This window comes from Callionymus lyra, chromosome 8, assembly GCF_982586985.1.
Source record: "Callionymus lyra chromosome 8, fCalLyr1.hap1.1, whole genome shotgun sequence".
Classification (NCBI taxonomy): domain Eukaryota; kingdom Metazoa; phylum Chordata; class Actinopteri; order Syngnathiformes; family Callionymidae; genus Callionymus; species Callionymus lyra.
The window spans coordinates 27,129,506-27,140,126 of record NC_141825.1 but is presented as its reverse complement, the minus strand read 5'-3'; the positions used below and the strand labels follow the sequence as shown (position 1 = coordinate 27,140,126).

The 10,621-nt window shown below is 46.6% G+C and overlaps 1 protein-coding gene across 3 annotated transcripts in view; it reads right to left on the bottom strand.

The window, feature by feature from the left end:
* prickle1a (prickle homolog 1a) overlaps positions 1-10,621 on the bottom strand; it is a 21,479-nt gene continuing 10,858 nt past the window's right edge. For 2 of the 3 annotated variants that reach the window (XM_087796866.1, XM_087796867.1), the window contains exons 2-8: positions 4,384-4,566; positions 3,810-3,923; positions 2,931-3,068; positions 2,669-2,872; positions 2,372-2,558; positions 1,552-2,307; positions 1-1,040 (exon numbers count right to left, since the gene is read on the bottom strand). In XM_087796866.1, coding sequence (XP_087652992.1) covers positions 286-1,040; positions 1,552-2,307; positions 2,372-2,558; positions 2,669-2,872; positions 2,931-3,068; positions 3,810-3,923; positions 4,384-4,566 — 2,337 coding nt within the window. In that variant the 3' untranslated portion in view covers positions 1-285. Of the gene's footprint in view, positions 1,041-1,551; positions 2,308-2,371; positions 2,559-2,668; positions 2,873-2,930; positions 3,069-3,809; positions 3,924-4,383; positions 4,567-7,785; positions 7,882-10,621 lie in introns of those variants that run through there. The other variant, XM_087796868.1, reaches the window with a different exon arrangement.

Sequence of the window (10,621 nt, the reverse complement as noted above, 5' to 3'; positions counted from 1 at the left end):
GAGGTTTAACTTTTTTAATTTGACATTTCAATCTGTACATTTTTTACTCAAGGTGGGAGGAGTCTCGCTGATGATGTCATCAGCACAAGGTCACTTGAAAAGGTCAAGCAGTGGCGCTGATTAAATATCGCTCCGAAGAGAGTTTGTGGCGACACCACTGAGCCGGTATAAAAATATCCTTTTAGGTACAATATGTACACGCGTGTCACAATATTTGATAAATAGATTATCGAACGAAAACAGCAGTTTGGGATGCGACAGGTGATGTCATCGGCCGACTCGTGACTAGGAAATGATGCAGTTCTTCCCCTTGCGTCCTTTCTTCTTCTTGGACTGAGTCCGTAGACCCTGGAAGACCAGCACGTCTCCGGGCAGCTCCTCGGGGCGGTAATGTCTGTGGGGTCGAGGGATGGGCTGACCCAGGAAGAAGCCTTCCTCCTCTGAGTCGGAGGAGGAAGAGGAGGAGCAGGTGGAGCACCAGTCGTCCTCGTCCTCCCAGAAGTTCCTCAAACCCTGAAGCCTGTAGTCCGACACGGTGTCCAGAGGTGGATCCTTCTGTCCCCTGCCGTTCAGTCTGGACAGCTGTCCCCGGTCTTTAGGGAGAAGGTTCAGGGTGTTGTCCGAGCGAGACTTGCGGCTGCGGTGCCTCCGGTGGTGGTGGTGGTGGTGGTGGTGAGCCCGGACTTCCGGTCCCTGCTCCTCGAAGTGATGGGCGCGCCGCCGGGTCCGCTCGCTCATGGGCGGCGGGCGTGCCGGCGGGTTTCCGTAGCAACCGTTGTAGACCACGTCGTCGGAGAACTTCACCTGCTGCGTCCTGGACTGAGGGCGGGTGCGTCGAGGGGGCAGCGCTCGGCTCTCCGGACGCTCCTCGGCGACGCCCTCCTCCTCCTGCTCCAGCACCAGGGACGCGGCGCTGCGGTGAAGCATGGACGAGTTGAGGGTTCCCATGTTGCTGGTCTTCTCGCAGTCGTCCGCTTGAAGGTCGTGGAAGTGAGAGTAGGTCAGTGGGCGGTCCTTCACGTCGCCCTCACCAGAAGCACCTGAGAGGAGGTGAACCGTTAGGACGAGTGAGAGACTGACGTCAAGGTGTCCGTGGTGGAAAAAACTAGATCATAATAATAATGAATTTCTGATTCAATTTGAGCAGTAATTAGTGTTTTAATTCATCTATTTATCATCGCTTGATTAAGTCATGTTGACTAAAATGACTGTCATGCTTTAATACACACGACTAAGTTTTATTTACCTGAAGTGACAAACAAACATAGTTTTTTTTTAACATTCTACTTCAACAGAAAGTAATATTGTTTTAAAAGTTTGGAGAACGAGCTTCTCCTTCTAGAAACCTCTCGGATGTCAAATCTTAAAGAAAAAGAATCTTCTAAAGATACATTTAAGGTAATATTGTTTTTGACACACTTTAATGATTTAACTCTTTTATTTAAAAACACAACGATCTGGCCAAACTGTAGTTCTGTTGCTTGAGTTTGACATAGTGTAGCATCGATGCTAACGCTAACTGTGGCTGGGGTGTTCCAGTTCTGGACTCACCTGTGATGTTGGACAGGGCCAGCGAGTCAGAGGAGCCGCGGGCGCTCGTGTCCGACTTCTTGAACTCCAAAGAGCCACCGTACCACTGGGAACCGCTGGCCTCGCAGACGCCAGCTCCCTGGTCCAGCTCCAGCTCCTGGATCTTCCTGCTGCTAGCGGGCCCAGGGTGACTTCCGTACGCAGAGTCCCCTAGTCCGTCCTGAGACTGGGCCCAGTACATTTCGTACTTCTTGCTGGCCAGACTTCCCCCCTTGTCTCCTCCGTCGTCCGTCCTGGACTCCTGGAAGACTGTCTGCTCCCCAAACTTAAGTAACAGTTGGGTCATGTAGTCCTCATGTTCGGCCCACTCTTCCTCCCTGTCCTCTGGACCCTCGTCCTCCCCAACGTGTCCCCTCCACAAGTCCATTTGAGGGAGTCCCCTTGTCAGCGTGTCCTCGCCTGTCAAACTCTCGAACTTGTAATCCACGGCGGGCGAGAACAGCAGTGACTGCCGGCACTGGTCAGCTGACCGACTGCTCTTGCCCATGCGAACACTGCGCCTGGACTCGCGAGAACGTGCCGACTGGAAGGCGGAGTCGGACGAGTCGGAGGCATGGTGGTCTTCGCCCACACTGCAGGCTTTGGAGCAGTAGATCCGGCCCTCGTGCGGCAGGAAAGGCCGGCCCAGTAGGGAGCAGCAGCACTGGACGCAGCGGAAGCACTGGTCAGTGGCGTGCCAATGGAGGCTGTCGTAGGTCATCTGAGCGTGATCCACACCTATAGGGGGCGATGCAGGGTCAGGGAAATCTGTTGTCGATGCACCTCAGTGTGGACCACTCACCGATGTGCTGACCGCAGCACTCGCAGTACTCGGCATACAGAGACTCGAAGCAGCCACAGCAGTACGGCTGACCGTCCTTCATGATGTAGCGCTGACCCCCCAGGACATGGTCACACTCGGTGCAGCGGAAGTGCTTCAGGTGCCAGTGGCGACCCTCGGCCTCTGTGCACTCGTCTGCAAAGATGAGCTGCAGCACAGACAACAAGAAGTTAAGAACTTTCTATGAAACTGGTGCATGTTTCAGTCTTCTTGAACCGTTGGGGTTCAGTTGTCCCTTTGACTGGGGTCAGGTCGTACCTCGTCACAGGCGGAGCAGCGAGGCTTGAGCAGCTCCGCGTGGTGCCGCCCACAGTAGACCTTCCCTTCCTGGTAGAAGTAGATGAGGTCCACGAGGATCTCTTGACAGGTGAAGCAGGTGAAGCAGGCCGGGTGCCAGCGATGCTCCGGCCCCGCCCTCGCCGCCGTCACCGCCATCTCGCTACCGCCGAAGCCCTCGCCGCACTGCAAAGACGGCTCCGGTTACAATCTACGTGGCAGTGGAGGAGGAGGATGTACCTACATGCTCACAGGCGGTGCCGAAGAGGTTCCGTGGCAGTGTAGCGACGGAGCCGCGACCCAACGCCTTCTCCTTCCTCTGGAGGCTGAACATGTGCAGCTCCTTCTTCTCCTCCTCGCTGAGGGACTGACAGTAGCGCTCCTGTGGAGGGAAGAGGTCGATATTGATCTAGTCCTTCTATGAGACGGTCCTACTCAAGATTCTCACGTTCAGCCAAGTGTCTAGGATGTCAAGATCAGATCTTTAAAACAAAATGGATAAAACTTGTGATTTATGTCCGTCCAACACTTTTACACCAGTAATGCCTAAAACCATCAATTAAGATCCGTCCATCTATGCCAGGGGTCCTGGTCCCCAATGAACCGCAGTGGGTGCAGGTTTTTTTTCCCAACCGATCAAGAGACACCTTTTGACCAATCAGGTGTCTTAGGAGTGTAATCAGTTGATTGTCAGTCTGGTTGTTGCTTGTTTTAGCTGAAACCTCATTGGTTAAACTGTACTTTATCAATCGTTTGGAACAAAAACCTGCACCCACTGCGGCTCTTTGAGGACCAGGATGCCCACCCCTGATCTATGAAGTATGTTCTGGCGTCCAAGAATGCAAGAAATCCAGAAAACCTTTGCAGGAGCCCAGGTCTGGCCCCCATATGCTCTCTTTGGAAGTTAGTTAGGATCAGTTACTACCATCATAACACAGAAAAGGCTCTCTAGATTTATTTTTAATGCAAAAGAGAAAATGGCAACAGTTCGTATTATAATGACTTCCTGGATCTCGTGGGTCCAAGGTGGCTAACGGGTCATGTGGTGTCTCCAGAAACTACTCATTTGGTTCTGCTACCATGAAGGAAATCAAGACAACTCTGGGACAAGGTCAAGGCTCACCTGGTTGTCGTGGGGGGGCAGCTGGTGGAGGAGCTGCATGACTCGGACCTTCTCTCCGGGACTCCTGACGTACGGAACCTTGTCCTCTGGTAGACACGAGAAGTAGAGCTGCACCTGTGGAAGAAGCACCGGCGTCGATCGTGAGACCAATCATCGGGACAAGATGACCGTTCTTTTACTCGTCTCTAAAGGTCAAAGCAGCCAGTTACAGTTGAACTTTGACCTGAGGGAGACGGGGGGGTTGAGTGTCTTTATGAGGGAGAGGCCGTTACAGACAAATAAAGAGGAGGAGGAGCATTTAGAGACTTCCTGCAGTTCAGTCATTAAACCCCCCACCATAAACCATACACATTCTATTATTACTATGACCCCTCATCCAGCACCACAGGGGCTCGGGGGCGCTATCACACACCCCGGCTATGATTATGAGCCGTTCAGAATAACACTGGCAGTAAAGTCATCACAGCTGACCCATGAACCCCCCCCCCCCTGCAGGAACTCATGTTCCGATCGAGGACTGTTGAGTTCTGGTCCGTTTCTTCCGGTTCTGAGCAGACTGTAGATGAGGTCTCACCTGCTCGGGTCGGAGGCCCGGCGGCACCCATGCGTACTCCTCCAGGGCGCAGCCGGAGTCGTCGTCAGAGGTGGAGCTGCGCTGGCAGCTGGACGTCATCTTACGGACTTTATGCTCAGTCGTTGAGTCCTGGAGGCCGGCGGAGGACACTGCAGCTCTGACCGAACTCATCGGACCCCGAGACTAGAGGAAAAAGGAACAGGTTAACGTTAAGATATGTCAGTGCATGACTATGACTTGGTTCCAACCATCCCACGACTTCACTGTGAAACTCTTCTTCAAACATAATCCAGTTCCTCCTTGAACATCCATCGGTCCAGTTCGGCCCCACAACAAACCAGCCACCCACCGAAGTATCTGTCCACCAGTCCAAGTACAAGACCACACCACAACCTCCACTTGACCCTGCACTCCTTCATTGTGCTGAATCCGAATCTATGGCGCACTGATCCTGGCTCGCTGGGACTAGACGCTGTAAACCTTTTCTTTGAGTGTCCAGTTGTGGTCATTCCTCAAGCACACACACACACACACACACACACTCACACACACACACACACACACACACACACACACACACACACACACACACACACACACACACACACACACACACACACACACACACACACACACACACACACACACACACACACACACACACACACACACACACAGGACTCCAGCTGAGATCAAATACAGACCCTCCCGACCCCTCCTTCTCAAGAACCCCCCCCAAACTCTAGGGAGACAGCTGAGAAAACCAGACGCACTGTAGTGCCTTTGAACGAGGCGACCCCGGATTCATGCTCGGCCCTGAGAGGGCGACCACACGAGGAGGGAAGGACCACGTTTGTGAGGCTGTCGGTTACAAACGCACACGGTAACACAAGTGAACAACTGTACCTTGAAGATGTTGGAGGAGATACCTGCAGTCGAGGGGGCACAGATGCACCACAGCCCCTGAAGTACACACTCACTGCTCTTCAGCTGCAAAACCTCCAACTCAAGTCAGGATCATTATTGGGATGTATGTGTGAGACATGAGAGGAGTCACCAGGTGGGTCCAGGTGTCTTGATTATTATGTCACGGGTTCCATTTGTTTGGGACATTTTACATGATTTAAGCACTGGTTTGAAAACCAGTATCAGATGAAACCCAACAAGATACCATCTCGACTGGCTTCTGTCTGGACCACTGCTCTTCTCTGAGTCTCAAACAGGTGACACTTCTGACGGTCACAAAGATTTGGCTCGTCATGTCGGTGGCGAGGCAGGACAGAGAAGTAAAGGACGCAGTGTTGTCACAATAAGCAACTCGGTCACATGACCTCGCGTCTCGGCGTCAACAATGAAACCCGAGCTCCGACGGTGAGAAGAAACTCTGTTCCTGCTCCACGACGCGAGAGTCGAGGTGGTCGAGTCCACCTTGAATCGGCGTCTGTGCTCCACCAGGAAGCGGCTGATGGACACTCCAGCGCCCCCCCAACACTGGGCTCTCTGTCGGGCCGGGCCGGGCCGGCGTGTTTGACTTGGCCCGCTCGATGGCCACGTCTTCGAGGAAAAACAAGAATCTCTTTTTCAGAGCTTGACTGGAGTGTCAGAGCAGATCCAGCTAACATGCTGCGGAGGAGTGACGGGCCGTCAGGGGGCGAGAACAGAACCTTCACAGAACCTCCACCACAGTTCTGGTCCAGTGCAGAACCACATTTTTATTCTGGTTCTGTCCGGCTCCCTCAGTGTTAGCACAGCCGGTCTAATGAGGGCTTCACATGCAGCTGTGTCACATCTCAGGTCCACTCTGGTCTGACTCGGGCCGGTCCAGGTCCAAAGTCATCGCAGAGAAGTTTGTTCTCTGAGGACTTGAGTCCGAATGTAGCAAATAAATGACATGAAACGTTCAGGGAAAGATGCAGCACCAAATGAAAAAAACAACTAAATACAACGTCTTTGTGAGAGAAACCAAAGTGAAAAGACTTAATGTACACAACTTAATATTAAACACAACTTAACACAAACACACAAAGTAGTGTTGTCGGCATGAACACTTATTACAAAGAGTCACTTTAAACGAAGTGCTCTTTTAATTTAGCCTTCATTTCTCGATTGCTTTTGACCACATTTTTGTACCAGAGTTTGAGATTCATGACGTAAAGAAAAGATCTATTGAGAGTTTAACAAGGTTTGCTCACCGAAGTCATCCATTTGAGACTTGTTGCAGAAAACTCTGTTTCACGTTCTTATTCTGATGTGAAAACACAAGAGTGAGAAGAGTGGAGTTTGAAGCACTGACTCTAAGCAGGTGGGTCAGGTGACCAGAAGCATCGGTTTTATCCGCTGCAAAAATGATTCTTTCATTCTATAAAACGCAGAAAGTGACACGTGGCAATTTGTGTTTATTTTTGTGGCCCGTGATTAAAACCAGTCGAACAACAAGTTCCAGTTTTAAATCGGTCGGTTTCCCCAGTCATTGCTATTTCAAATAAAACATCAAATGAAAATATTTTTTTTATCTTTCATTGATATTTACATTTAAACTTATTTATCCTTTTTTTCTCTTAAAATAAAATAGATTTTCTCTCCTTTAGATCCTCTGCCATTTTTGTATTTGTCGACCTGTAAACATCAAATTAATATTTTCTTCTTCAATATATAATCAGTTAAATAAACGTCAGGCTCATCAGTAGATGAACTGACTGATCAATATCTATAGTAGTTTTACTTTCTCTGAAAAATATTCTGTTCGTATCATTCAACACTTTCAGAACCGATACATAATCAATGACGATCAAGTGTTTAATCTGCTTCATGCAGTCAAGTTAAGTTCTGTGAAACAACAGCTCAGCTTGATTTAAAGATTGATTTTGAAGATTGATTATTGATTTAAGTGAAGCAGAAAAGTTCAGATGAAATCGATTGTTTCTCTGAAACTATTGTCTTCTGTACAGTAGAAGTTTCTTCTAAACAAGTTGGATCTTTCATGGTTTTGACGTCCAGGCCTGATATCTTTCCATCAAGTCTCTCTGGACTGCGACACACGGATGTAAACCTTGTGTATCTTCAACTGAACCAAACTAAAGTAACGGTCATAGAGTTCTGTGACGTTCAAAACTATCTGATGATGGAAGCTGCAGCAGAAAGGTCTTCATTCGTCTCTAACTGTCTTAAATCGAGCATCTTTGAGAAGAACCTCCAGGATCGTGCAGGGATTTAAACTCTTCCACTCTGGCTCAGGAACATTTCGGCTGTCAATAATTGTTGAGAGGCTTTGCAATTGTTGGAGAGTCAACTCGAGAGGATGAATGGAAGTTAAAGAGCCGACACGTATAAACACCAGTTGACGGATCACACCAGACACACACACACACACACACACACACACACACACACACACACACATACCTGAGTGTAGGTGACTCTCCAGCAGCAAAGTGAGTTTAAAGTTCCCTCTAAAGTTCCCTCAGAAGACTAGACGCTCCACATCCACATCCAGGTCCTCTAGATCCAGCTTTGCTTTTCCGCAGCTGTCAGCTCGCTCCATATCCCGTCCGAGCACCAGCAAGTGTGTGTGTGAGGGTGTGTGTGAGTGTGTGTGAGCAGGAGTCAACCAGATGGTTTGTCTCTAACACCACTGCCTTCTCAGGCCCCGCCCCCTCTTCCTAAACCACGCCCCCTCTGCCCCAGAACAGCCAGTCATTGTGATCCTTGAAGTGTGTCCACACTCACACACACACACACACTCACACACACACATGTTAATGTTGAAAGTTGATCCAAGAAACCCATCGAACGATAACTGGTTTCAAATCTCGAGCGACGACCTGCCGTGACCTGCCGTGACCTCCTGCTTCACTTCCAGGCACTTGTTAAAAAAGTTCTCCAGCGTCGCCCCCGAAACTTGTCAAACACCCGTTGTCGCCGTTAACGCGGCGTTTCCAGACAGAAAGTCCCCGTCGTAACCCGGCGTCCACAAAAGCTTCCAGTGTCCAGTGTTTGACCCGACTTTTGTTGCGCGGCAGGAAGTGCGAAGACATTCCTGCAGAGGTGAAGGAGAGGACGAGGGCACCGGGGCACCCCGGGAGTTTTGACTGGACGGCAGGTGTGAAGCTACTTCACACGCCTGTGAACATCTGAACCTGACGATTGACATCTGAACCTCCCGCCAGTAAAAGAGGCCTTCAGGGGACGAGCACATCCAAGCACCACAATAAAGTGGAAGTAGATGAAATACAGAGGTGATAATTGGCAGTTTGACTGACAGCTGTCCTGTGATGTCATTAGCATTATTGGCCGACAATGATTCTTGGACATACAAGAGAATACTGCCATTCTTCGAGTTATCCAAGACACAGATCATACACAACAACTTAAATAATCGACTCGAAATCATTGAAGAACTAGAAAAGCACAGAGACAGTGAATACCTCTGCCAAGAGTCTTCCCACTAGGATTAGGTAAAAAGAAAAGTTCTGTCACAATGATGATGCTGAACAATATCAGTGATTAGGTGCTGATTTTTAACATGTTTTTAGCAAGTTTTGAATGATTAGGTGCTGAGTTTTACCATGTTTTTAGCTAGTTTTGATTGATTAGGTGATGCTTTTTATCATGTTTTTAGCTAGTTTTGAATGATTAGGTGCTGATTTTTATCATGTTTTTAGCTAGTTTTGAATGATTAGGTGCTGATTTTTATCATGTTTTTAGCCAGTTTTGAATGACTAGGTGCTGATTTTTATCATGTTTTTAGCCAGTTTTGAATGATTAGGTGCTGATTTTTATCATGTTTTTAGCTAGTTTTGACTGATTAGGTGCTGATTTTTATCATGTTTTTAGCCAGTTTTGAATGACTAGGTGCTGATTTTTATCATGTTTTTAGCCAGTTTTGAATGATTAGGTGCTGATTTTTATCATGTTTTTAGCTAGTTTTGAATGATTAGGTGCTGATTTTTATCATGTTTTTAGCTAGTTTTGAATGATTAGGTGCTGATTTTTATCATGTTTTTAGCCAGTTTTGAATGATTAGGTGCTGATTTTTATCATGTTTTTAGCCAGTTTTGAATGATTAGGTGCTGATTTTTATCATGTTTTTAGCCAGTTTTGAATGATTAGGTGCTGATTTTTATCATGTTTTTAGCCAGTTTTGAATGATTAGGTGCTGATTTTTATCATGTATTTAGCTAGTTTTGAATGATTAGGTGCTAATTTTTATCATGTTTTTAGCCAGTTTTGAATGATTAGGTGCTAATTTTTATCAGGTTTTTAGCCAGTTTTGAATGATTAGGTGCTATTTTTTATCAGGTTTTTAGCCAGTTTTGAATGATTAGGTGCTAATTTTTATCATGTTTTTAGCCAGTTTTGAATGATTAGGTGCTAATTTTTATCATGTTTTTAGCCAGTTTTGAATGATTAGGTGCTAATTTTTATCAGGTTTTTAGCCAGTTTTGAATGATTAGGTGCTAATTTTTATCATGTTTTTAGCCAGTTTTGAATGATTAGGTGCTAATTTTTATCATGTTTTTAGCCAGTTTTGAATGACTAGGTGCTGATTTTTATCATGTTTTTAGCCAGTTTTGAATGATTAGGTGCTGATTTTTATCATGTTTTTAGCTAGTTTTGAATGATTAGGTGCTGATTTTTATCATGTTTTTAGCTAGTTTTGAATGATTAGGTGCTGATTTTTATCATGTTTTTAGCCAGTTTTGAATGATTAGGTGCTGATTTTTATCATGTTTTTAGCCAGTTTTGAATGATTAGGTGCTGATTTTTATCATGTTTTTAGCCAGTTTTGAATGATTAGGTGCTGATTTTTATCATGTTTTTAGCCAGTTTTGAATGATTAGGTGCTGATTTTTATCATGTATTTAGCTAGTTTTGAATGATTAGGTGCTAATTTTTATCATGTTTTTAGCCAGTTTTGAATGATTAGGTGCTAATTTTTATCAGGTTTTTAGCCAGTTTTGAATGATTAGGTGCTATTTTTTATCAGGTTTTTAGCCAGTTTTGAATGATTAGGTGCTAATTTTTATCATGTTTTTAGCCAGTTTTGAATGATTAGGTGCTAATTTTTATCATGTTTTTAGCCAGTTTTGAATGATTAGGTGCTAATTTTTATCAGGTTTTTAGCCAGTTTTGAATGATTAGGTGCTAATTTTTATCATGTTTTTAGCCAGTTTTGAATGATTAGGTGCTAATTTTTATCATGTTTTTAGCCAGTTTTGAATGATTCGGTGCTGATTTT